The sequence below is a fragment of the Vanrija albida genome (assembly GCF_041260175.1).
Source record: "Vanrija albida strain AlHP1 chromosome Unknown contig_3, whole genome shotgun sequence".
Classification (NCBI taxonomy): domain Eukaryota; kingdom Fungi; phylum Basidiomycota; class Tremellomycetes; order Trichosporonales; family Trichosporonaceae; genus Vanrija; species Vanrija albida.
Genome location: NW_027191422.1, coordinates 2,967,736 through 2,991,429, shown reverse-complemented (window position 1 = coordinate 2,991,429; position 23,694 = coordinate 2,967,736). Strand labels below are relative to the sequence as shown.

Sequence of the window (23,694 nt, the reverse complement as noted above, 5' to 3'; positions counted from 1 at the left end):
TGCTGGAACAGGCTCAAGGCGATGGGACGTGCGCGGGCTCGGGCTCTATGCTGTCGGAGGCTGTCAAGCATGGCCGATTGCGCCGTAGAGGGATGTTGCCGCGCGCATGGCTGTGCACCGATACCGCGCGCGCCCGGTCGTTTGCGCCGCGCGTCTCGCCGCTGCGCACCCTCGTCGTCGCCCGCACCGCTCGCCGTGTGTCGTCTAGCACAACTCCGAGAACGTGGGTGCGTAGCAGGTATAAAGGCGAAGAGTTAAGAGGCGACAAGAGATCCGCAGCAGCCACTCATCCACTCGCCATGCTCGCCCGCACCCTCCTCGTCCTAGCCGGTACGTAGCTGCAGTGACTGCTTGCTCACCCCAGTCCTCGCTGCCCCCGCCCTCGCCCAGGGCTCGTCCTCCCTCGTCGTCTCGGGCTCGGTGTCGGCAAACGCAACTGGCTCGGCCTCGCACAGCGCCAGCGTCAGCGGTACCGCCAGCGGCACCGCAGCGCCCAAGTCAAGCACCTCCAAGGAACCCAAGAGCAGCAAGAGCGCCTCGGCCTCCGCTGTAGCCTCGGGCTCAGCCGCCGCGCCGTCCGCCTCGGCCGCGGGCTCATCCAAGGTCGTTCCCCCCTTAGCGTCCGGCACGGTCACATCGGTCGTGGGCTCCGGCGGCGTGTCGGCTGCCGGCGCCTCGGGGTCGCACTCGGCTTCTCCTTCGGTACGTCGTACCCCTTGGTAGTGCTGACTCCCAGGCCAAGCCGTCCTCGGCTGCGGGTGCCGTCGGCGTCAGTGTCGGCGCGCTGGTCCTCGCTGCTGCTGCCGTGGCCGTCCTCTAGGAAACGAGTCTAAAAGACACTGTAGAGAGGTAGTGATGCGAGTACAGGACTCTAAGACGTTGGCCTATCGATGCTCGATGCCCCGACCTTACACGTGCTGGCAGGCCGAGTCAACGAGGCATGCTGTGGCGCTGCTCGCGGATCCTGGTTACCTGCAGATAAGATTATTGCCGAGGCACTGGCCTGTGTTGCTGCGCACAACCACCCCCGCGACGTAGCCTTGCAGCTGACTGCATCCTACTCCGTCTGTTTACGACCAAACTCACTGCATACAAGCGCACCCGCGCCCCTTTAATTATGGCAGTATGCACTTACCTACAGTACTCTGGTAACACATCCAATCTTGGCGTACCCTGACCGCCGCGCACTCGGGACGCGTCGAGCTTCCAACCTGCAGGACACGGCGGGATGACTTCTGACCTCGCGGGATTCGGACCGTGACTTGGAGCATAACATCGCATAACATTGATCGGATGCAGAGGATACTTATACCGCCTCGGCGCGGTGCTACCCAGGCGCGACCCACCCACCGACCATGCTCCCCACCGCGCTCCTCGTGTCCGGTACGCCCCCTCCCCATCTCCGGCTGACCTGCAGTCCTCGCCGCTTCGGCCCTCGCCCAATCGAACTGGCAGGGCTGTGAGCAAGAGTGCCTCGGCATCGACAGCCTGTCCCAGGGCCTCGCCGACGGACTGGGCTGCACGCCGGGCATCCAGACAGCTACCGGCCTGTGCATCACCTGCCTCGAGAAGGCTGGGGGCGAGGCGGCCACGATCGCCAAGGCCCAGGCGGCGGCCAAGGCCTGCAGCGCCGCTCCCGCCAGCGGCGACGGCGACAGTGCCGACGGTGACGATGCCGACGGGGACGGCACCGACGGCACCGCCGCAGGCATCCCGACGATCGCGGCCAACGCAGCCGGCAGCGTGACAATCACGGTGCCGGGCGCGACCATCACCGCCGGGCCTGACGGCGGCGGCGTCAACGGCGGCGGGCAGGCCGCGAGCGGCGACTCGGCAGGCGGCGGGGTCAGCGCCTCGAATCTCGTCGTGTCCGCTGGTGCTAGCGGCAGTGGCGCCGCCAACGGCGCTGCGTCGAGCTCCCGCTCCGTGTCGGGATCCGGAGCCGCTGGAGCCGCGTCGAGCTCCGGCGCGGCTTCGGCCCCTGCGGCCTTGTCCGCTTCGGCCTCGCCTTCGACTTCGGTAGGTCATCCCTGTCCTCGTGTCACTGACCCTAGGCTGGGTCCTCGGCTGCGCGCGCGGCTGGCGTCAGCGTCGGCGCACTTGTCCTCGCCATCGCGGCCTCTGCTCTCTTTTAGCACTTGGGATTTGAAGGATACTATAGAGCGATGCAGTAATACGAGTTGGACTGAGGCTGCAGGCTGTCACATGGCGACCGCTGGTATACTACACGACGTCCTGGACGCAGAGCCATCTCAACCGCAACACGGTCCAGAAACACGCCAGCGACCTCCGTCCTGGACGAGCTTGGTTACTCCCGGCAGTCTGCACGACACAACCACAAACGACGCGCGTCCTCCTCCGGCGGTGTTGAGTGGGCTGGGCGGCCATGGCCGCTACCCCGGGAGCTTGAACGTAGCCCAAGCAATGACAAGCATGATACGTGCACAGGTTGAGTCCACTTGAAAGGGCGGGTGCGGGTGCTGCACTGCCCGGGGGTGCGGAGCGGGCCAACTAGGCCGTTGACCGCCGCAGCCTAAAATGCTGCCGGGTGCTGGCTATCTGACACTAGCCTCATAGTAACCATGTGCATCCCGACCCACCTGTGCCTTCGGCCGTCGCCTTCCTGCTGTGTTCGACCGTGGCGGATCACCAGCGTCTCGACTTGGCATCCGTGGCGGACTGGTGGGGACGCGGCTGTGTTTCCAACTTCAGGATGGCGGCTGCAATGCCCGTGGTGGGGGTGGGGTTCGAGTTTGGGGCACTGTTGACCCAACGCTGTCCGCTCGACGTCAACCGCCGGGGACCCGAGGATGTCCGCCGAAAGCGGCGTGGCCGCACTGCCAAAGCACCTCATCCTCTCCCTCTCCTGTGACGAGTAGCTCTTGCTTTGGAGCTGGCCGTGGACCTGGCTGAGCACCAGATAAGATGACTGCCGAGGTAGTGGCTGGGGTCCGTCCCCTGCGGGCGGTGTCGAGCGGGAACTGCACTGCCTGCGAGTTCCATCACCTGTGTCGCGTCGCATATGGCCGCATCCCATGCCCATCCCGCTGACACACTGGCGACTACCACTACACCCATGCACGTGCGATTGCGGTGACTCCGATTATGCGCGTACTTCTTGCTGTGCTTCGAGTGGCACACCCGCTGCCGCGCCCTGACGGACCCACTCGGGACGTGCCTCGTGTTTCCAGCTCCAAGACGATGGCCGCGCAGACCCTCCAGTGATGAACGCGATGGTCGAGAGCTAGAGCATGCATCATCTCGGAAGCTCGGAAGCAACCCTCTATAAAGCCGGATGGCGCGGTGCCCGTCTCGACCCCACCCCACCCGCCCCCAACATGCTCCCAACCACCCTCATCCTCTCCGGTACGCCAAGCAGCCACCCCCATCCCCTGCTGACCCGCAGCCCTCGCCGCCTCCGCCCTCGCGACGCCGCACGTCGCCCGCCAGCAGAACTGGTACGGCTGTGATGAGGATTGCAACGGCGTCGAGGGGAACGTCGAGGGCCTTGGCGACGGCCTCATCTGCACGCCCGCCATGAAGGGCCAGTTCACCAGCTGCATCTCGTGCCTCGAGAAGGCGTCGGGCGTGCCCCCAGCGAACGTTACCTCGATCCAGGCCGCGCTGTCCAACTGGTGCGCTAGCGTCACGGCCGACACCTCAGGTGGGGGCCAGGACGATTCCGATACCCCCGCGACCGGCAGCGTGACCATCAGCGCCCCCGGTGTGGTCATCACGGCCGGCCCGTCGGGTGGCGGCGTTAACGGCGGCGGGCAGGCCGCGAGCGGCGGTGCTTCGGGTGGCGGCGTCAGCGCGTCGGGCGGCGCGGCTGGAGGCGCCGCCTCGGCCTCCGGAAGCGCCGCCTCGGCTTCCGGAAGCGCACCGGCCCCCGCGGCCTCCTCCGCCTCTGCTTCGCCCTCTGCTGCGGTACGTCACTAGCCTGTCTTCTGTCACTGATCCCCAGGCCGGGTCTTCCGCTGCTCGCACGGCCGGTGTCAGCGCCGGCGCGCTGGCCCTCGTCATTGCCGCCGCCGTTCTCCTCTAGGACCGCTGGTCTGTGTGACACGTAGGATGATGTAGAACAATAGCTGCATGCGGGCAGGTGGTTGCTGGCTGTCCTGCTGTCTGGTAAGCGGAGCGCTTCACGACCGCCGGAAGACATTCTTCCGGCCAAGATATTTAGTGGCACGCGCGGCACGCGCAACATGCCGAAATGACACGCGCGCGACGCCTGCCACCATGCCCACTGTTCAACCCCCAACGGGCTGCACTTCATGTTTGGCCAACGGCACCAGCATCGCGTCCTCTGGCGGCCCGGAGCAACTAGACGCATGAGCAGTGCATGCCGGTTGCCCTCCCACACGGCGCCAGCAGCAGTGGGGTGTAGCGCCGGCGTCCTCGGCCCACTCCACCACGCCGCGCTCCGTTAGTCCTGCGGGTACGCCGGCGAGCGCGAGCACAAGCGCACAGGGTAGCAGCGCGGTGGGCGGTGCTGGTGCGAGTCTCGCTGCTGTGTCACTCGCCGCAGCTGCCTTGCTCCCCTAGGAGTTACTCCAGTAGCCGTAGGACGGCGTCAATGTAGAGACGCCAGGAGACGAACTGGGGTTTGAGGCGCCTCTTGGCACTGGTATTCTTGTCTACCGCGGCTCTTGGGACCCTGGGTCGGTCATGCCAGTACTGGCTGGGCAATAGCATGGCATGGGCACTCGGCTCCGTGTTGTAGCCAAATCAGTGCTGCATTGTGCCCCTCACCTCTGCACTGACCTGTTCACCCCGCACGCACTCACCGCACGTATCTGACATCCTTCAAAGATCAGTACCACACGGCAGCCGCAACAGCTTGCTGCCACCCATTAGCACCCCGCCAACTCAAAGACGGCTATTAGCGAGCTGTGCCAGTGTCCCCCTTAGTTGACACCTGGGTCTAAGTGGCCTGAATAGCACGATACGAGCAGTGAGGCCGCATTCCGTTGGGCTCGCTGATCCGCCAACGACGCTGCCAAGCACCTCTAGGCTTTTTGGCACCTGCTCTAGAGTCTAGTTCGGCACTCCTCCGACTCTGTATATCACTAGTGATGGTAACACTAGCGGGCAAGTGAGACACCTTAGGATGTCTCACTCTGAACAAAGATAGTAGACCCAGCGGTCAGCGGTCAATGAAGAGCGAAGATCGCTCAGCTAGCACAAAGAGGTGGCCTACGCGACAGCTTAAATGCCGGCCACACATGGCAATGCCTCACCATCATCTAACCCCCATCCCAGCCAACAATGCTCCCCCACATCCTCCTCATCGCCACAGGTATGTTGCTCCCCCCGGCCGCCCAGTCACCCCATCTCACCTGTCCATAGCCCTCGCGGCGGCCATTGCCATCCCGTTCACCCCGCGCAAAGAGATGCTGGACTGCTACGACGTTTGCATCTACGGTATCGATGACAGCCTCCCAGGCTGTGATGTGAGCCCAAGCCTCCCCCACGTCGTACTAACCCCAGCCCACCTGGCTGTCCCAAATCGCCACATGTGTCGACTGCCTGAAGGACACTACCGACCTCAACACCACAACTCTTGGCTTGTTCCAGAAGGCCCTCGATATCTGCGGGTATGTGCCGCCTTACGCTGGAGGAGGACGCCCCAGTACTTCCAGGACCTCGTCACCCCTGCCGTCCGCAAGTGTCCGGCCTAGTTCTGGAGGCCAAGACTCTGGCTTTGACACCCCGTCGCCGACACTGCCCCCCGCGGGTGCCGGAAACGGTGCCGGTGCCGGAGCCGGAGTCGGCGGCCAAGCTGGCGTCTCGTCCACCAACGGCGCGGGCATCCCTATCTTCGGCGGTGGCGGCGGCGGCGCCCCCTCTCCTACTCCTTCACCTGGATTGACTATCAATGTGCGTTGAGGGTCGGGTAGCGTTGTGGGCTGACACAGATAGTCACCTGCGTCGCGTATCGGCGTTAGCTTGGGGTCGCTCCTCGTGGTGGTGGCTGCTGCGGCCTTCGTTGTTGTGTAGGGTGCTTTGGCATCAGGAGACTTTGACGCGGCGAGACAAAGACTTGAATGGACACACGAATAGTACATGACTATACCGGTTTCGCTGCGGTGGGGTGCGGAGCCAGACACCTGTTGTTGACGCCGCCACATATCATTGTGGCCCTCACGCCTCACTGACGCGTCTCTCTGACTCCCAACACTTTCCAGAGTCGACGGTGAGATCATTCAGCTGACGCTTGGACTGTTTGTAAGCCCTGGAGAGGGAAGGTTTGCCGACTCAGGGTGGGTTGCGCCAAGCGACGCTCAAACCCCACCTCTCACCTTCCTCGACACCAAGGTCGCGTGGCCCAATGGCAAGGCGTATGACTACGACTCACAGCAGAAGTAATCATGAGATTGCGGGTTCGATCCCCGTCGTGGCCTAGCACAGACGTGCAACTCCCGGGCGTGTAGCTCAGTTGGTAGAGCGTGTCATTAGCACCAGCACATGTCGAGGATCCTCTTCGGTGCTTCTACCTACTTGACAAGGTCTTTGGTTCGATTCCTAACTCGTCCAGCTTTTTCCATGCGCTTGCGTCGGCGGTCATGGTGGGCGGTGATGTTGCGGAGCTCGGGATCGTGCATCAACCTTGGCGTGGTGAAGTGCACTGCCTGACCAACGACATTGACCTGTGCCAACCAAGCCCTAATCAGAGCTTAATCTCGACACTGCTTCGTCCGGGTACCTCGTTTGAATGCCCGCTCCCCGCTATTGTTGTTGTCGTCCGGGATGTCACCCGTAGGCATTGCGGCCACGGGCATTTTGAAACTCACGTCACCATCACCTGAGTAACCTCACCGGGGTGGCAGTGCACAAGTGCTCAGTGATATCATGACCCACTCCTCCGTGTCCGTTTCAACCAAGCCCTATCTGCATCGATTGACGGGCTTGGCTGCCCGTCACCCCGTCGCGTCTCGATGTATAAGAGACGCGTGTCGGTGAACGCGCAGACGATGTCTTCCCCAAGCATACACACAACCACACAAGCATACACACAATGGTCGCCCGTGCTCTCCTCGTCACTGGTGAGTGCCGGAGCTGGGGCCCAGCCTGACGTCGTTAGCCATCGCCGCGACCGCCGTCGCCGCCATCCCCGAGGCGCGCGGCGTCGAGGTCGCCGCTCGCCAGGGGAGCTACTGTATGAGCGAGTGCGGTGGTCTCCCGTCCACCGGAAGCGACATCTGTGCCGTGAGTTGCAGGTCGACGGTCCATGAGGATGTTTGTTAACGGGCGCGTTAGTCGAGCGCCAGGGCCGTTATCGACAGCTGCTCCAACTGCGTCAACAAGCTTGGCAGCGAGGCCTCGGAGATCAAGAACCTGGTTGGCCAACTGGTGTCGCAGGTGAACCAGAAGTGCGGCAAGAGCTCGGGATCCTCCTCGGGAGCCTCGACGGTGTCGGCTGGCGTCGGCGCCGTCGCCGTCGCGGTGGTTGCGGGTGTCGCCCTCTTCTAGTTTGCTGGCTCGGACTCGAGGATGTATGTTGTGATCCTGGCAAGGCACGGCCCAGCTCCCGGTGCAGTGCTTCAGTCCGGTTTTCTAGGGCTTGCCTTCTGCAGGTGCAGTGGACTGCCGCATGGCCTCGGTGTTAGCTGCAGCCCACCCAGCTCTTGGCGCAAGATTCAAAGCAGCGGAATGAGATCAATGTCGATGTTGACGGGACAGTGTTAGGCTTCGGAAAGGCCAAACCATGTGTTAGCTGTGTGCTCGCCGGCACTTCGCTAGCACTTCGAAACACGCCCTGCAGAGTCTGGACCACGGAGGCCAATAATCGAGTTGCATGGTTGTACAGTAGGCCTTGCATGCGTCGTAGACTTGTTCACAAGCATAACAACGGAGCAAGCGCTGAGGCGAGGTGGTCAGGGACGTCGGTAACCAGGCTGCGTACGCCGACTCACGAGACCACCACGGCCTTGAAACACAACCAACGAGGACCCCACAATTGGGGCCACAACCTCGATACCAGATGCATGTTGAGGTATAAGAGGCGCATGGTTGAAGACGAGAGGGCGACGCCTTGCCAAGCACCCACTCAATCGCACAGACATACGCACAATGGTTGCCCGCGCTCTCCTCCTCACTGGTGGGTGCCACAGTTGGGCCCAGCTTACCTCAGTTATTGCCGGCTCAGCCGTGGCCGCGTTCCCGGAGGCCCGGGATGTCGACATCGTCGCTCGCCAGTCTACTACGAGCTGCAGGCCAGCGTGTGATCCCGTCCTAAAGATCCTCAACGGCACCTGTACTGTGAGTTGCACATCTCCGGTCCAAGAGGACAGTCGCTAACTTGCGTGTTAGGCGGAAGCCCGTTCCATTATTGCGGGCTGCAGAAGCTGTGCCTCTTCGGAAGGGTGGCAGGACATGATCAACTCGCTCGACAAGATCGAAAAGGTCATGAAATGCCCGAAGTCGGGGGCCACCAAGGTGGTGGCGGGTGTCGGCGCCGCTGTCGTCGCAGTAGTTGCCGTTGTTGCCCTCTTCTAGCTGGCTGACTCGGAGCATGCTGGTTCGTAGGTGACGGAAGGAAATGTAAGTTGTTGTCTTGGACAAGGCACGCGCTGTGCAAGGCCTCCAGTTCAATTCCGGTTTTCTAGGGGCCTGCCGTGGAACGCATGGGGGCCCTCCGGTGATGCAGGCTTCCTGTCACATGCGTAGTTGAAGCTGGCCATGCTTCTGCATGCAAGATGGCAAGCAGTGGGGGGAGGTACTGTAGATGACCAGGTGTACCTACAGTGCACGCGTCGATCACTGCAAGGGTGCACCGATGCCACGAGGGAGCGGCGGTGACCGCCCGCATTCGAAACATGCCCTCGAGAGTCTAGGCCAGGGGGTGTAGAACGGTGTCAATAGCCATCCCAGTCGCGCCAGAAGAGTATCCACGTGTGTCTTGTGCTCAAGCATAACAAGGGAGCCACAGCGCCCGAGGCATAGTGGCAGGGACGGTCGAAATCGTCTGCTGCTACCAGCGTGAAACGCGGCAAAAGCGGGCCCCTAAACTGCGGCAGCTCACCAGCAGGGCCAGCAGGGCCTCGCCTGCCTGCCTGCCTGCATGCATGCATGCTGTGAAAAGCTGGCCATGCAGCGCTGCAGCAGTGTTGTGCTCTAGTTGAAACAGGCACCTCATCTCCCCTCCGATGCCGGCGGTCGCGGCCACACTTCTCACCCTCTCCCACGCTACCGCCGCGGAACGCAAGTAAGCATGGTTTGGTTGGCAGCGAAATAACTCTGCTGTGCCGCCTGCTCGCGGCACCTCGCCTGCCCACCCTACCCTGCCCGGCCACATGGACCGCGACAGCTTAACGCCCACAAGAATGGTGGAGGCCCCCAGCCCTGGGTACACGGGTGGCCCTTGTTGTCAAGGCGCGACCCGCACTCTACGGAGGTCTCCCTCGCCCACTTGCGCGATCGTCTCGCACTCCCAAACATCTCCTGGGCTGCTCACCAGCTCCAGGCCTTTGCTCGGCGCGAAGGCTGGGCGGGGGACGGAGCGGCGCTCTCTCCTCACGACAGGCGGAGGCACGTCGGCTTGACCCGTGTCCCATGTGCTACGAGACGAGCTTTTGTGGGCGACGAGACAGCGACGTCGGGGTACTTAAGAGACGAGACTGACTGACCCCTGTCGACCCCATTCTCACGGCCTCAGCCTCTCTTCAGCACAAGCCGGCCACCATGTCGTCCACCTCCCTCTCTACGCGGGACTCGCTGCAAAAGCAGGCGTCCAACCCGTCGCTCAACAACCAGTACCCCCCTACCGCCGTCGCGTCCGACAAGGAGCCCATCACCGGCGCCAATGTCCACTCGAACCACCCCCTCAACCAGCTCAGCTCGGGACGCAAGCACTTCCTCTTGTTCATCTTCTGCCTCTCCAACTTTGTCGACGTGTGCAATGTGTCGGGCGTGGCGATTGCCACTTCCCAGATTGCCGCCGACATCAAGCTCGCCCCGACCCAGATAGTCTGGGTAAGTCGGCGCCGCCATGTGTCACTCGAGCCTTCGTTCGCTGACGCCACCTAGATTATCACGGCCTACTCGCTCTCTTTCGCCTCGTTCCTGCTCTTCGCCGGCCGCCTCGCCGACCTCGTCCCGGCCCAATACGTCTTCGAGGTCGGCTTCTTCGGCCTCGGCGTCTTCTCCCTCGTCCAGAGCTTTGTCACGACCAACAAGTATGCCTTCCTCATCATCCGCGCGCTCGGCGGCATCATGGGCGCCATGACCATCCCCAGCGGCTACCACATGACGGGCCACATGTTCCCGCACCCGCTGGAGCGCCGCAAGAAGATTGCGCTCCTCGGCCTCGCCGGCGCCCTCGGCAACGTCCTCGGCCTCGTCCTCGCCGGCCTCACAATGCTCACGTCGTACAAGTGGTTCTTCCGCCTCATGGCCATCATCTCCTTCACCTTCTCCATCGCCGCCATCTTCCTCATCCCGCGCATCCCCTCGGCCCACACCGCCGCCGACGGGCCCCGCTGGAAGCGCCTCGACCCCATCGGCGTCATCCTCATGTGTGGGGGCCTCGCGTGCTTCATCCTCGGCCTCACCCAGGGCCCGATCGACGGCTGGAACAAGGCCTCGTTCATCGCCCCATTCATCATCTCCATCTTCCTGGCCGTCGGCTTCTTCTTCTACGAGGCCCACATCTCGCCCAAGCGCGCCATCCTCCCGGCTACGGTCTGGAAGATCAAGAACATGAAGGCCGCCGCCATCGTCACCCTCATGCCGTACTCGTTCTGGGCGACGTCGCAGCTGCTCTACGCCACCTTCTGGCAGGTTAGCCTGCGCTGGAAGCCACTCCACGTCGCCGCCGCCATCCTCCCCCAGGGTATCGCCAGTCTGTTCATCGGCGCCGCGGTCCAGGCCTTCCCCGCCGTCATCTACAACCCCCGCCGGACCATCCCCGTCGGTGCAGTGCTCATCATGGTCGCCAACGTCCTCATGTACTTCTCCGACGGCGGTACCGGCATGAACTACTGGAAGTTCGTCTTCCCCGCCTTTGTGCTGGGCTCGTCGGGCGCCGTCGTCATGTACATGGCCTCGGGTATCAACCTCATCGCCTTCTGCCCTCCCGAGATGGGTGGAGTCGCAGGCGCCTTCTCGCAGGCTCTCGCGCAGGTCGGCGGAGCCATCGGCCTCGCCATGCAGGCTGGTCTCTCTAGAGGCTCCCACGCCAACTGGAAGCGCGACGCCACTTCGTACTGGTACCAGCTCGTTGCCACTGCGCTGGTCGCCGTCATCTACGTGGTCTGCTACTCGACACCTTCCACCGCCGAGGAGGAGCACCGCCTCACCCGCGAGCGCATTGCCGAGCTCGAGGAGAACCATGCGGTCAAGCACGCCGGTGTGCTCCCTACGGCTTGAGCGGGTCTCTTGCTGGCGGCAGCACGAGCCGCAAAACACTACTATCAGAGTTTAATAGACATGGACATGTACATCCTAGCACCCTTGGGTCTGATGGGCTGCTTGCGGTAGTGCCGTCACCGCTGTTAACCTTGTTGCCGTCGTCGCCCTGCGAGGACGCGTGGTGACGGGTGGCGATGTCTTCAGGTATCAGTACTTCTCCTATGCACGGCCTCTGTTGTGAACGGCTGTGTGCTCGTGAGGTGTCGAACTGCGCGTGCTGGGGCGTCGGCTTGAGCCCATGTAGTAGCACGCTTGCGGAAAGTAGGTGCTTATGGACATACCCATACCCAAGATCACATTGTTTGCCCGTCGTCCCATCCAGCCACCCTCGCGTCGGTCTTGACGTAAGTATCGACGAGCTAACCGCTTCTTCAAACTCTGATCCATCTCATCGACGCATCGTCTGCTGGGCGAGAGCGGGAGGACGATGGCCACCCAGTAGACATGGTGACCAACCCACGAGGGCTGCGTGCTGCCCGCCCAGTCCGTCGATGCACATATATATCCAAAGAGTCGCAGCAGCTAGTGCCCAACGCACCATGGTCGCCCTCCGAGCCCTCCTCCTCACCGGTGTGTGTGCCCGCCGACGCCGCTGACCCCAGCGCTGGCAAGCACGGCGCTCGCGCAGGCCGGCGTGTGCCAGGACGAGTGCGGCAGCCTGAACGAGTACTCTGCCGACCCGTGCACTGTGCGTCCATCCGTCCCCTCGAGGCACACTGACCCCAGGACGCTGCCAAGGCCGCGATCCAGAAGTGCCAGGACTGCGGAAAGTCGCTCAGCCTCGGGTCGCTGCACAACGCGACGGTGCAGTTGCAGCAGCTGTGCGACCCGCAGCACCAGGCCTCCGTCTCGGCCTCGCGGGCATCGTCCTCGGCTTCGGCCTCGTCGAAGGCCGCGGCTTCGTCGAGCGCGGCCGCGTCCAGCGCCTCGCACGCAGCGAATGCCACGGTCTCTGCGCCCGCATTCGTGAGCAGTGGCCCAGGCTTGGCTGACATCCAGAACAAGGACTCGTCGGCCAGCAGCATGCGCGCCACCGCGGGAGCGGGTATCGCCATCCTCGCCGTGGCCGCGGTCGTGTCTCTCTGATCCTTCATGTACTTTTTGGTTGTTTTGTGTTTCGCCTGGCCAGGCCGCGATGCGTGACGCGCAGCGCGGTCTCAGCCTCTGTCCAGCTAGCCTCCTTACGAGACGGGAACCCGCCCACTGAATTAAGTGCACACCCCTGGCCGCGAGTGACCTCTCGGCATGTCGGCAACGAGGCAGGGAGCCACTCCCGCGCGCAGCCGCCCAGCCGCGACTGCGCGCGTGGGCATGCCCAACCCGCGTGTTCTGAGTCGCCCGCCGCGACCCGCGCCGCCCTTGGCATCTACCATTGCACCGAACACGGCTCAGGAATCAGGTCCTATCATCTTGCCATGTCGAGCACTGTTGTTCTGGTGGGTGACAGCTGTGCCAGGTCGACGTCCCGCCCCACCGGGCGTCCCGAGACTTTTTCCTCGCCAGTATATAAGATGCATGCGGGGTCGTAGTGTCGGGACACGTCTGTTGTACAGTACATACACTGCCCGCCATGCTCGTCAAGACCCTCCTCCTCACTGCTGGTAAGTGGACAACTTGCAGTGGCCTGCAGTGGCCTGGTGGCCGCCCACTCACACCCCAGCCATCGCCGGCGCCAACGCCCACGTCCGCCGCCAGGACGCCGACGCCTCGCCCTGCATCGACGTGTGCCAGTCTGTCGCGGGCAGCTTCACGCCCAGCCAGGCCTGGTGCGCTTCGGACAAGCAGGCCGAGGTCAAGGCGTGCTACGAGTGCATTGCCAAGCAGACGCCCGACCAGGCCGACATGGCCAACCAGACGATCGAGGAGCTCAACAAGCTCTGCGCCAACGGCGGCGTCCAGGCCGGCAACAACGACTCGGGCGACGACAGCTCGAGCGGCAGCGACGGCAGCGACGGCTCGAGCGGCGGCGACTCGTGAGTGCCTCCTCTGAACATGGCTAACCAGCAGCGGCTCGAGCTCGCCCGACCCCGCCGAGGACCCCAGCGCCCAGGGCTCGGACAGTGCCTCGGCCGTCGCCGCCGCCACCGGCACTGGCTCGGCCGGCGCCGCCAGCAGCGCCCCGCCCGCCGGCGGCGCCGGCTACGCCGCTGAGGCGTCGTCGTCGTCGTCGGGCGCGGCTGCGGCTGCCTCGTCGGCCGGCGCCGTCGCCAGCTCGGTCTCGGGCTCGATCAGCGCTAGCCGCAGCAGCACCTCGGCGTCGGCGACCTCTGCCGCCGCTGCCGCGTCGTCGTCGACCAACAGCTCGGCGCGTGGCCTCACCGCCGGCGTCGGCGCCGTCGTTGCCGCTGCCGTCGCCGCCGCTGCCTTCGCCTTCTAATCACCCATGGCGTTTCTAGAGAACATTGCGTATGAACATTTTAAGCATGGGCAGGGTTGGGGTGCGAGACTGAGCCGGATGCGACGCAGGAAGCGCTGGATGCGGCGTCGCGAGGGGCGTGGTGTCTAAAATCAGTCGCGCCATCTGGCGATTACGCGTCGCGCTCGTCGCTGGTCCAGACCCCGCATTTCTCACCCAACTCGTCTCACAACGCCCAACTCACCACCGATGACCAACCTCCCCGGGCTGCACCTCACGACAGCGCGCCTCGAGATGCGCCCGCTCACGCGGTCCGACCTCGGCGCCATGACGAGGCTGCACACGGACACGAGCGTCATGGCGCACCTCGGCGCCGAGACGCCCGCCGACGTCGCCGCGGCGCTGCCGGCCCTCATCGAGCAGTACGACCACCTCGAGCTCGCGCCAGGGAGGGGCGGCGGGCGAGGCCTCGGCACGCTCGTCCTGCTCGAGCGGCACACGCGCGCCTGGGTCGGCTGGGTGAGCCTGTACGGACCCGCCGAGTCGGCCGCGCGCTCCGCCCCGGGGCTGGCGCTCGCCTTCCGCCTGACCCAGGGCTCGTGGGGGCAGGGGTACGCGACCGAGGCTGCGCGCCGCTTGGTCGAGTACTACTACTCCACGCTGGGCGGTGGGCGGCCCATTGCGGCGACGACGCCCGCGGGGCACGGCGCGGCGATCCGCGTGCTCGACAAGTGCGGCCTTCGCAAGGTGCGCGGCACGGCGCAGGGGCTCGTCTACGCCATCACGCGCGACGAGTGGAACGAGGCGGACAAGCGCCGACCACGAGGTAGCCGTGGGCGCATGGGGTCGTACATGGCGTAGTGGGTGCCGGGGGTAGTTCGAGCTAACAGCTGCAGGAACAGACACAGGGAGCACACGCAACAGCGCAGCACTGCATCACCACACATTATTCATGCATCAATATCCAGGCGTCTAGAACGCAGCGGCGGCGATGAGCGTGGCGGCCAGCACGGCGACGGCCGAGACAGGCGCGGTGAGGAAGCCGGCCGACCCAGCGCCAGCCGAGGCCGAGGCCGAAGCCGACGCCGACGCCGAGGAGCGCGCAGCTGACGACGAGACGGCGGCGGCGCTGCCCGAGGCCGACGAGGGACGGGCCGACGAGGCGCCGCCGCTGGGGCCGGCGCTCGAGGCGGCGGCAGAGGCCGACGAGGCAGCGGAAGCACCCGACGAGGCAGCGCCCGACGAGGCAGCGGGGGCGCCCGACGACGCCTCAGCCGAGGGCGAGGCCGACGCGCCGCCCTCCGACGCCGAAGCCGAGGACGAGGGGCGGCCACCGCCGCCACCGCCGCCACAGGCGCTCTGGAGCGAGTTGACGATGCTCTGGCCGCGCGCGGCGTCGAACGCGCCGGCCGCAACGGAGCAGTCGATGCAGCTCTGCACCTCGGAGAACTTGTCGCCGCACATCGAGCTGCAGACGGCCGAGTCGCTGTTGTGGCAGCCGGCGTAGGCGGTCGTCAGGGTCGTGCACTGGCTCGCGCACGACTCGGGGATGAGGTTGTTGAGGCCCTGGCGCGCCTCGATGGCGACGACGGCGCGGGTGATGTGGCGGTGGGCGTCGTGCGCGGCGGCGGTGGAGGCTGGGGGGTTAGCGGGCGCGGGAGGGGGGCAGGGGGGTAGGGGGGAGGGGGAGGGCGCGACGTACCGAGCGCCGCAGTGGCGAGGAGGCTGAGCGCGAGCATTGTGGTAGAGCAGTTGGGTTGGTCTTTGGGAGGGGAGGGAGAAAAGACGCTTGCCGGCTTTATACCCCGCCCCAGCACCCGACCGCTCCATGCCAAGACAACCGCGGCAACGTTGCCTCGACTGCGCAGCGCGCCTCGAGTCGGCCGTGCATGCGCCAGCGCAGCGCAGTCTAATCTGATAAAGCGGGGCGAGGCCCAGCTGTGCCCAGCCCAGGTGGGTAGTAATCTGATAAAACTGTCGGCCGACGATCAGGCCCTGAGTGCCACCTCCGGCCGGGGTGCGATGTCTTGGCTCGTCGTCTGGGCTGCTGCGGGGGACAGTGGCTCTACACGCCTGGGCTGCATGCGCGGCCTCGCTACTGCTCTCGGCGGCGTTCTCGGGAGCATCGACTAGGCCGCCGCGGCCGACAGGCCTGGCTCCATGTGGCGCCTGCTCCACTCCCCGCTCACTCTCGCCGCAACTTCTGATTCATAACAGCTACAACTCCTACGACATCCAGATGCCGCCCTGTCGTCAGCTCCGCCGCGCCGCGCACTCACGCTCGCCTGGATCGCCTGCGCCGTGATGTACCCCGAGTCCGGGCCGGCGAGGAAGGACACGAGGTTGGCAATGTCCTCGGGCTCGGCGTTGCGCCCGAGCGGCGAGCGCGCGGCCATCTGTAAGCGTCAGCACTCGTCTCCCAGCGCCTCTCAGACAGCGACCACACCCACCGCGGCGCTCAGCGTGCCCTCGCTCTCCCCGTGCTCCCTCGTCATGTCCTTGTCGATCGCCGCCCACATGTCCGTCATGACCGGCCCGGGGCAGTACACGTTTGCCGTGATGCCGTGCTTGCCGAGCTCGATTGCCGCGCCCTGGTTGAGCGCGCGCACCGCAAACTTGGACGCGCAGTACGCCGACTGGCCCTCGGTCGCGGTAATCCCCGAGATGGAGCACGCCGCTGGGCGTTAGCCAACCCCAAGGCACGCACCTCACCGATGAGCTTGCCGCCCCGGCCTTGCGCGATCATGCGCTTCGCGGCCGCCTGGTAGCAGTACATGACGCCGCGGACGTTGATCTGGTACATGGTGTCGAGGAACTCTGTCGTGTTGTCGAGGAACATTTTCGTGGGCGCGATGCCTGCGTTTGCGATCATGACTGGGGAGGTCAGCCCCATCCTCCTGCCTCTTCAGTTCCCACCCACCGTCGAGCCCTCCGAGCGCGGCCACAGCGCCCTCGACGAGCGCGTACACGTCCGCCTCGGAACGCACGTCGCACTCGATCTCGACGCTCGCGCCGCCCAAAGCGCGCACCTCGGCACCGACGGCGTCGAGCTTGCCCCTGCTGCTCTGCAGGTCGGCGAGCGCGAGGTCGAAGCCGTCCTTTGCGAGCCGGAGGGCGATGGCGCGCCCGATGCCCTGCGCCGCGCCGGTTACGATGGCCACTCTGCGTGCTGGGGCTGGCATTGTGGATGCGTGGGCTTGTTGTTGAGGCCAGCTGGGGTTATATGCGGGTCGGGGGAGGGGGGATGCCCCGCGTAGCCCCGCTCCGGAGATGCGGCGGCGGCAAGTGTCTTGCCGAGTCGTAGCCGCCATAGCCGCTCGACGGGTGCTGTGAGGCTCCGAGTGGTGCGGCCCGTGAGGCGCGCTCTCGTTGGGCATGGCGTGGGAGTGGGGGTAGCTGTGAGGGCGACACTCGCCCCTCGACCCCGACCCCCTCGGTAGGACCGAGCGAGCCGTGCCGAGCGTCGCTCCACAGGCATCCCCCCTCGACCAGGCCCTCCTACACGCTCTGCAGCACACCGGTGCCCGGCAAGTGGGCCAGCGCTGCGGCGGGGTAAGAGGGTGTCGCCGGGCCGATCCCACGCCGAGGCGGTCGGATGGGGTGCATCCGAGGGGGGCCGGGACGACGGGGCGATGGGCGGCAGTGGGAGACATGCGCCCAGCGCTCCAGCGTGTACATCATGGCCGTGGTACCCACCCCCGTCGCTCCTCGCCGTGATGCTCCTCGCCGCCGTCGCCCCTCACCGCGGTCCATCTAAGGCCGCGCTTCGGTACGGGGAAGGGGCCGCACGCCGACGCCGTGCGGACACTGCCCGCACTCCCCGATGGCTCTCCCCGTGATAGGCCTTATCTGATCGGTATCTCGGCGAGGGCGTGATAGAGGTGATACTGATGTGCATCACGACGGGGGTGTCGATGTTTTGGTGATCAGTGACGCCTTGCTGGGTGGCATCTGGGTTGCTGGCAGGGAGAGGAGAGCAGGGGGTGGGGCTGTCGGGGGAGAGAGGGGGGGGGGGGGGTACAGGCGTCTTCGACCTTGCCCTCGCCAGGCCTCCTCGCTCTCCAGAACCAACCCCCTCGCCCTCTCCCCCGCTCACGACACCCCGGCACATCGGCCGACACCCCACCCCGAGAACACCATGTGCAGCAGCGCAATGACACGCAGCGGGCCCCCAAAGTCTCGCACACCTCTCCGCAACGACTCGTCCGCATGGCCCACTGACGCGGGTTACTCACGCCGCACCGCCGGCCCGGGTGCACGGGGCGGGGGTCGAGCCTGCTATGCATAGCTGCTGGCAGCGCTCAGCCCTCCTCGAGTTCGAAAATAGGTGGTGGGTGACTGCCTGCCTTGGTGGCCCGCCTCCGTCGCTCGACACCGCGCCGCGGTCCTTGTCTCCACACGCCCGCCGCTAGGAGAATCGGGGCATCTAGTACCTCCTGTTTGTCCGAAGTTTGAGATTCTATGCATGTCGAGCTGGCGAGATATGATAAGATGGAGCGACGTGGGGCCCGATGAGATGCCTGGGTCGGAGTGTAGAGAGGTACTCCGATTCGGGATGGACCCCGCGGCCCCGGGCTACGCGCATGACATCAACGGCGAGGGCTACTGCCATTGAACTGGAATGCTGAGGTACCTCGAGGTCAGCTGGTCGGGTCTCTCCTTCCCACCTACGCCAGGCAGCTTGGCAGCGGCAAGCAACGGCACGTTGGCCCGCGGCTAGGCCGTCAACAACAACATGCCTTGGTCCCCGGCGGTCCCCAGAGGTACGGCCGTCGCTCGACCTCGACCGGCAACCGTGGTCCCGGAGCTGCGCGTTTCAAACTCCCAGAGCCGCTCTTTGAGATGTGTGCTCGAGATGTCAAACGTCGTCGACGACTGCGGCCCACTGCGGGGCAGGGCGCGCGGTCACATGCGTGTGGGCTGCATTCCATTGCCCGGCCGGCACTCGACCTGCTCGACCCGCTCTTGCGGACTGGGCTGCGTGTGAGAAGCGGCTCGCGAGGTATATAAGATGCATGCTGGGGGAGGCTCTCTGCCCCAAGCTACTCAAGCTACTCAAGCTACTCACCCAACAACCACATCCACAAGCAACACAACAATGGTCAAGGTCCTCGCTGTTCTCTACTCTGGCGGCAAGGCGGCCCAGGAAGAGTCGCGCCTCTTCGGCACCATCGAGAACCGTCTCGGCTTTGGCGACTGGCTCGAGTCCGAGGGCCACGAGTAGGTCGCCGCGCACAGCTCCAGCTCACACCCAGGTTCATCGTCACCGACGACAAGGAGGGCCCCCACTCCGTCTTCCAAAAGCACATTGTCGACGCCGACATCCTCGTCACGACCCCCTTCCACCCCGCGTACGTGACCAAGGAGATTATCGCAAAGGCCAAGAACCTCAAGCTGGCAGTGACGGCTGGTGTCGGATCCGAGTGAGTAGCGCGTCCGAGTTGACCCCTCCCCCCCACTGACGACCCAGCCACATCGACCTCAACGCGGCCAACGAGCGCAAGATCACGGTCGCCGAGGTGTCGGGCTCCAACGTCGTCTCGGTGGCCGAGCACGTCGTCATGACCATGCTCGTCCTCGTGCGCAACTTTGTCCCGGCCCACGAGCAGATTGTCGCGCACGACTGGAACGTGGCCCAGATCGCGCGCAACGCCTTCGACATTGAGGGCAAGACCATCGGCACCATTGGCGCCGGGCGTATTGGCTACCGCGTGCTGCAGCGCCTCGAGGCCTTCAACCCCAAGGAGCTCCTATGGTTCGACTACACCGACCTGCCCGCCGACGCGGCGGCGGCCATCAAGGCGAGGCGGGTGGCGACGCTCGACGAGCTGCTCTCGACGTGTGACGTCATCACCGTCAACTGCCCGCTGCACGAGGGCACCAAGGGGCTCATCGACGAGAAGGCCATCGCCAAGATGAAGAAGGGCGCGTGGCTCGTCAACACGGCCCGCGGCGCCATCGTCAAGCGCGAGGCCGTCGTCGAGGCCCTCAAGAGCGGCCACTTGGCCGGGTACGGCGGCGACGTGTGGGACGTCCAGCCCGCGCCCAAGGACCACCCGTGGCGCGACATGCGCAACCCCCTCGGCGGGGGCAACGCCATGGTCGCCCACTACTCTGGCACGACGCTCGACGCCCAGGTCCGGTACGCCAACGGCGCGAAGGATATCATCCAGCGCTACCTCGCCGGCAAGCCGCAGGAGCCGGCGAACGTCATTGTCGAGAACGGCGGCTACGCCACGCGCGCGTACGGCCAGCGCAAGTAGGCGGGACTGGGTTTAGACAGAAGAATGTACAATAGGTAGCGCGTGCACGATGCATCGTGGTCGAGCAAGTGCCAGTGGGCGGGGGAATGCGCTGGTGGCAGCGGCAGGCGGCGTCTTCCGGGCTCCAGCGGAAATCCGGCCGTAGCGACGCGCTGGGCTTGCTGATCGTGCGGAGCTCTGTGTCAGCTCGTACGCGTCGAGATAAGCTCCTGCACGCGACTATCTGTGCACGCGGCGTGGTGCGCGCGGTGCGTACGGCGCGGACAAGGGAGCGGCGCGGCTGCCATCAATCACTGTGACTGCTTTGTCATACGTCATGTCTCGAGTCGACCACGTGGCGGCTTCCGACGGAAGTCGCCGCAGGCCTTGGTCATTCCTCCCGCCGCCTCCCTCATCCTCCGCTGCATCTCCCCATTGCTCTCTCGCTCGTTGAACGCCGCGCTGCATGCATTCCGCCGGCAGCCCCGCGCCGGGCTAACGTAACTGACCGTCTACTGATTGCGCGAATTGCCCCTTCGGGCACACAACTTCGGCCAGTGACAAAGCTGGCGGAATGGTTGGTCGTGCTCACCATCTCGACACCGCTGCTCGCCATTCCAGCACGTTCGCTGCTCGACCTCGCCGAAAGGTACATAAACGACGACGGCGGGCGACATCTATCTCTTATCCAAAACTTTTGACATCCCGTCAACAGCCACCACAACCACCGCGATAACCACCGCGATAACGCACACTACCACCACAAACCAAACAACCACACCCACACCCATGTCGTCCATCTCCAAGGCCCTCGGCAAGGTCGTCGACCTCGGCGCGCCGTGGCGCGGCATCGGCCCCTTCATCTTCGCCGTCTTCCACCGCGACGACTACCCGGCCGGCAACGCGCAGCTCGGCCCCTCGACCGGCACGGCGGGCCACGCCCTCGGCTCAGACTTTGGCCACCCGTCCGGCTGGAACATGTACCACGGCAAGACTGTGCCCGGGTTCCCCGCGCACCCGCACAAGGGCTTTGAGACGATTTCCATCGTCGACAAGGGCCTGATCGACCACCACGACTCGGCCGGCGCCGGCGCGCGCTACGGCCCAGGCGACGTGCAGTGGGTCACGGCCGGCAACGGCATCAGCCACTCGGAAATGTTCCCCCTCGTCCACGAGGACAAGCCCAACCCCATGGAGATGTACCAGATCTGGATCAACCTCCCGGCCGCGAAGAAGGGGTCCCCGCCCGACTTTGTCATGATGTGGTCCGACTCGATCCCCGTCGTCACAAAGGAGAGCACGCACGGCACGGCCAAGGTCCGCGTCATTGCCGGCTCGTTTGACGGCGTGACGGCGCCCAAGCCCCCGAAGAACTCGTACGCGTCCGACCCGGAGGGCGACGTCGCAATCTACCTCGTCGACCTGGACGCGCGCGCCAGCGTCAAGCTGCCGGTCGCCAACAACCCCAAGACGAAGCGCCTGCTCTACGTGCACGACCGCGACAGGAGCGACGCGGCCAAGGTCAACGTGTCGGGCACGTGGGTCGACAACAAGGCGGGTTTCGAGCAGAGCGCAGAGTCCATCACCACCGAGCGCCTCACCCTCACGGCCGGCAACGCGCCCGTCAAGGTCCTCGTGCTCCAGGGCGTCGACATTGACGAGCCCGTCGCGAAGCACGGCCCGTTCGTCATGAACACGCAGAAGGAGATCCAGGAGGCGTTCGACCTCTACCGCAAGACCGAGTTCGGTGGCTGGCCTTGGGACTCGTCGGCGCCCGTGTACCCCGCCGACAAGCCGCGCTTCGCAAAGTTCCCCGACGGGCACTACGAGTACCCCGAGGGCGAGCCGGCTGCTGCCAAGGCGTAAGCAGCGAGCGCGGAGCGCGAGCTGGCCCCGAGCCAGCTGGACCGAGTGACGAAGCGGCACGAATCAAACACACAACAAACCACAACACCATATCATCGCCGTGTACATAGACTAGCCATGACCTGTACTTTATCAATGTCACGTTCCATTGTACCCAGTTGCAGTTGCAGGACACGGCCACAGCTTTGCGAACCTTGTTTGTCAACGACAACTACTGATGACTTGATGACTTGAATCCCACTAACACCTCCCATTTCTACACCCTAGCCCTCTCCTGAACAATGCGGTTGTTGACACCCTGCTCACGCTGCCTCTGGATCTCTGCAGCCACCACCTCGTGGGCATCAGGCTCATCTAGGGGGTACTTGTTGAGCAGCCAGCTGACGATCAGAGCAGCCACGCCCGAGGCAACGAGGAGCAAGCTGTCGAGGATATGTATCTGGCTGAACGCGGACCGATGTCTCGGCGGCAACAGCAGGCATTGGCCGTGGTCGGCGTTCGCCGGCTCCCCTCCGGACCGGAGGTGGCCCTCGTCCGCCCCGGAGCCACTGTCACCTTGCTCCGTTTCGGCCCTCTTGGCCTTCCGCCGTCTCGTGCATGCAGAGGACATGCTGGGCCGGCGTCCGGCATGCGCAGGCGATCCCCGGGGACATAGGTTCGACCTCTTAAATACCAGACATTGGTGAGTCGTCGGCGTCACGACTCCCCCCCATCCCCGCCGCCATGACCGTCACTACCGCCCCCGCGCGCCGCCCCCGCATCGCCCTCACGATGGGCGACCCGGCCGGCGTGGGCCCCGAACTTGCCGCGAGGCTGCTGGGCAACCCCGCCAACCGGGCCAAGGCCGACATCTACGTGCTCGCCGACCAGTGTGAGGTCGACGCTGCTGCCGCGCTGGTGGGGGTCACGATCCCGACCGCGCCGACACCCTCCGCCGCGGCCGTCACAGTGCTCGACGACCACTCGCTGCCCGCCACCCCGATCGAGTTTGGCAAGGTGTCCCAGCCGGCCGGGGAGCGCGCGCTGCACCAGCTCAACCGTGCCCTTGCCCTCGCGAACGAGGGCAAGATCGACGCCATCGTCTTCACGCCGCTCAACAAGACGTCGCTCCACTACGCCGGCATGCATGAGGAGGATGAGCTGCGCTATTTCGCCAAGGCGCTCGCTTACGACGGGCCCACGTCCGAGATCAACATCATCAAGGGGCTGTGGACGGCGCGCGTGACCTCACACGTCGGGATCAAGGACGTGGCGAGGCTGGTCACGCGCGAGTCGACGCTCGGCGCCATCGAGCTCCTCCACAAGCTGCTGTACGAGTACGGCATTGACCAGCCCCGCATCGGCGTGTGCTCGCTCAACCCGCACAACGGGGAGAACGGCCTCTTCGGCACCGAGGAAATCGACGCGATCAGGCCGGCCGTGGCTGATGCCACGGCGCGCGGGCTCGACGTCGACGGCCCATACCCCTGCGACACCATCTTCCTCGCCCGGCACAAGTACGACGGCATCGTGAGCATGTACCACGACCAGGGGCAGATCGCCATCAAGCTGCTCGGGTTTGACGGCGGCGTGACGGTGCAGGGCGGGCTGCCGGTCGTCATTGCGACGCCGGCGCACGGCACCGCGTTCGACATTGCCGGCACGGGCAAGGCCAGCGTCGCGAGCTCGCAGAACGCGCTCGACATTGCTATTGCGATCGCTGGGCGGAGGGCGGCGAACAGGGGCAAGACGGGTGGTGTGAACGGCGTGAGCAAGCCTGCGCCCATTGCCAGCGCGCAGGGGACCGCGGTCGTCGCATGAGTACAGTTGTAGTCCGTG

The 23,694-nt window shown here is 65.1% G+C and overlaps 15 protein-coding genes and 2 non-coding genes across 17 annotated transcripts; 15 read left to right on the top strand and 2 right to left on the bottom strand.

Moving 5' to 3' along the window:
• Positions 1–299: 299 nt before the first annotated feature.
• On the top strand, positions 300–820 carry Q8F55_004492 (uncharacterized protein; the record flags this gene model as incomplete). The annotated part of the gene is made up of 3 exons (XM_069353005.1): positions 300–330; positions 365–702; positions 737–820. 3 exons carry the CDS (start codon positions 300–302, stop codon positions 818–820), a joined length of 453 nt encoding a protein of 150 aa, XP_069210423.1.
• A 535-nt stretch (positions 821–1,355) lies between these two features.
• Positions 1,356–2,135, top strand: Q8F55_004491 (uncharacterized protein; the record flags this gene model as incomplete). Its single annotated transcript, XM_069353004.1, has 3 exons — positions 1,356–1,383; positions 1,418–2,019; positions 2,055–2,135. 3 exons carry the CDS (start codon positions 1,356–1,358, stop codon positions 2,133–2,135), a joined length of 711 nt encoding a protein of 236 aa, XP_069210422.1.
• Positions 2,136–3,338: 1,203 nt separating this feature from the next.
• Positions 3,339–4,045, top strand: Q8F55_004490 (uncharacterized protein; the record flags this gene model as incomplete). Its single annotated transcript, XM_069353003.1, has 3 exons — positions 3,339–3,366; positions 3,407–3,927; positions 3,965–4,045. 3 exons carry the CDS (start codon positions 3,339–3,341, stop codon positions 4,043–4,045), a joined length of 630 nt encoding a protein of 209 aa, XP_069210421.1.
• Positions 4,046–5,268: 1,223 nt separating this feature from the next.
• Positions 5,269–6,000, top strand: Q8F55_004489 (uncharacterized protein; the record flags this gene model as incomplete). Its single annotated transcript, XM_069353002.1, has 5 exons — positions 5,269–5,299; positions 5,350–5,453; positions 5,491–5,597; positions 5,643–5,880; positions 5,923–6,000. The coding sequence occupies 5 exons, from the start codon at positions 5,269–5,271 to the stop codon at positions 5,998–6,000; spliced, it is 558 nt and encodes a 185-aa protein (XP_069210420.1).
• Positions 6,001–6,317: 317 nt separating this feature from the next.
• Positions 6,318–6,404, top strand: Q8F55_004488. Its single transcript has one exon. It is a non-coding gene; the product is annotated as a tRNA-Arg (tRNA).
• A 20-nt stretch (positions 6,405–6,424) lies between these two features.
• On the top strand, positions 6,425–6,537 carry Q8F55_004487. The gene has a single exon. It is a non-coding gene; the product is annotated as a tRNA-Ala (tRNA).
• A 481-nt stretch (positions 6,538–7,018) lies between these two features.
• On the top strand, positions 7,019–7,473 carry Q8F55_004486 (uncharacterized protein; the record flags this gene model as incomplete). The annotated part of the gene is made up of 3 exons (XM_069353001.1): positions 7,019–7,046; positions 7,085–7,209; positions 7,261–7,473. The coding sequence occupies 3 exons, from the start codon at positions 7,019–7,021 to the stop codon at positions 7,471–7,473; spliced, it is 366 nt and encodes a 121-aa protein (XP_069210419.1).
• A 600-nt stretch (positions 7,474–8,073) lies between these two features.
• On the top strand, positions 8,074–8,499 carry Q8F55_004485 (uncharacterized protein; the record flags this gene model as incomplete). The annotated part of the gene is made up of 3 exons (XM_069353000.1): positions 8,074–8,101; positions 8,150–8,262; positions 8,314–8,499. The coding sequence occupies 3 exons, from the start codon at positions 8,074–8,076 to the stop codon at positions 8,497–8,499; spliced, it is 327 nt and encodes a 108-aa protein (XP_069210418.1).
• Positions 8,500–9,684: 1,185 nt separating this feature from the next.
• Positions 9,685–11,370, top strand: Q8F55_004484 (uncharacterized protein; the record flags this gene model as incomplete). Its single annotated transcript, XM_069352999.1, has 2 exons — positions 9,685–9,975; positions 10,030–11,370. 2 exons carry the CDS (start codon positions 9,685–9,687, stop codon positions 11,368–11,370), a joined length of 1,632 nt encoding a protein of 543 aa, XP_069210417.1.
• A 581-nt stretch (positions 11,371–11,951) lies between these two features.
• Q8F55_004483 (uncharacterized protein) lies at positions 11,952–12,498 on the top strand (the record flags this gene model as incomplete). The annotated part of the gene is made up of 3 exons (XM_069352998.1): positions 11,952–11,982; positions 12,015–12,100; positions 12,139–12,498. 3 exons carry the CDS (start codon positions 11,952–11,954, stop codon positions 12,496–12,498), a joined length of 477 nt encoding a protein of 158 aa, XP_069210416.1.
• Positions 12,499–12,982: 484 nt separating this feature from the next.
• Q8F55_004482 (uncharacterized protein) lies at positions 12,983–13,789 on the top strand (the record flags this gene model as incomplete). The annotated part of the gene is made up of 3 exons (XM_069352997.1): positions 12,983–13,013; positions 13,073–13,385; positions 13,420–13,789. 3 exons carry the CDS (start codon positions 12,983–12,985, stop codon positions 13,787–13,789), a joined length of 714 nt encoding a protein of 237 aa, XP_069210415.1.
• A 228-nt stretch (positions 13,790–14,017) lies between these two features.
• Q8F55_004481 (uncharacterized protein) lies at positions 14,018–14,629 on the top strand (the record flags this gene model as incomplete). The annotated part of the gene is made up of 1 exon (XM_069352996.1): positions 14,018–14,629. The coding sequence occupies one exon, from the start codon at positions 14,018–14,020 to the stop codon at positions 14,627–14,629; it is 612 nt and encodes a 203-aa protein (XP_069210414.1).
• A 111-nt stretch (positions 14,630–14,740) lies between these two features.
• Positions 14,741–15,507, bottom strand: Q8F55_004480 (uncharacterized protein; the record flags this gene model as incomplete). Its single annotated transcript, XM_069352995.1, has 2 exons — positions 14,741–15,405; positions 15,471–15,507. 2 exons carry the CDS (start codon positions 15,505–15,507, stop codon positions 14,741–14,743), a joined length of 702 nt encoding a protein of 233 aa, XP_069210413.1.
• A 487-nt stretch (positions 15,508–15,994) lies between these two features.
• Positions 15,995–16,950, bottom strand: Q8F55_004479 (uncharacterized protein; the record flags this gene model as incomplete). The annotated part of the gene is made up of 5 exons (XM_069352994.1): positions 15,995–16,015; positions 16,048–16,164; positions 16,219–16,445; positions 16,481–16,642; positions 16,689–16,950. The coding sequence occupies 5 exons, from the start codon at positions 16,948–16,950 to the stop codon at positions 15,995–15,997; spliced, it is 789 nt and encodes a 262-aa protein (XP_069210412.1).
• Positions 16,951–18,866: 1,916 nt separating this feature from the next.
• Positions 18,867–20,031, top strand: FDH1_2 (formate dehydrogenase (NAD+); the record flags this gene model as incomplete). Its single annotated transcript, XM_069352993.1, has 3 exons — positions 18,867–18,988; positions 19,024–19,191; positions 19,239–20,031. 3 exons carry the CDS (start codon positions 18,867–18,869, stop codon positions 20,029–20,031), a joined length of 1,083 nt encoding a protein of 360 aa, XP_069210411.1.
• Positions 20,032–20,799: 768 nt separating this feature from the next.
• On the top strand, positions 20,800–21,876 carry Q8F55_004477 (uncharacterized protein; the record flags this gene model as incomplete). The annotated part of the gene is made up of 1 exon (XM_069352992.1): positions 20,800–21,876. The coding sequence occupies one exon, from the start codon at positions 20,800–20,802 to the stop codon at positions 21,874–21,876; it is 1,077 nt and encodes a 358-aa protein (XP_069210410.1).
• A 723-nt stretch (positions 21,877–22,599) lies between these two features.
• Q8F55_004476 (uncharacterized protein) lies at positions 22,600–23,676 on the top strand (the record flags this gene model as incomplete). Its single annotated transcript, XM_069352991.1, has 1 exon — positions 22,600–23,676. One exon carries the CDS (start codon positions 22,600–22,602, stop codon positions 23,674–23,676), a length of 1,077 nt encoding a protein of 358 aa, XP_069210409.1.
• Positions 23,677–23,694: the final 18 nt, after the last annotated feature.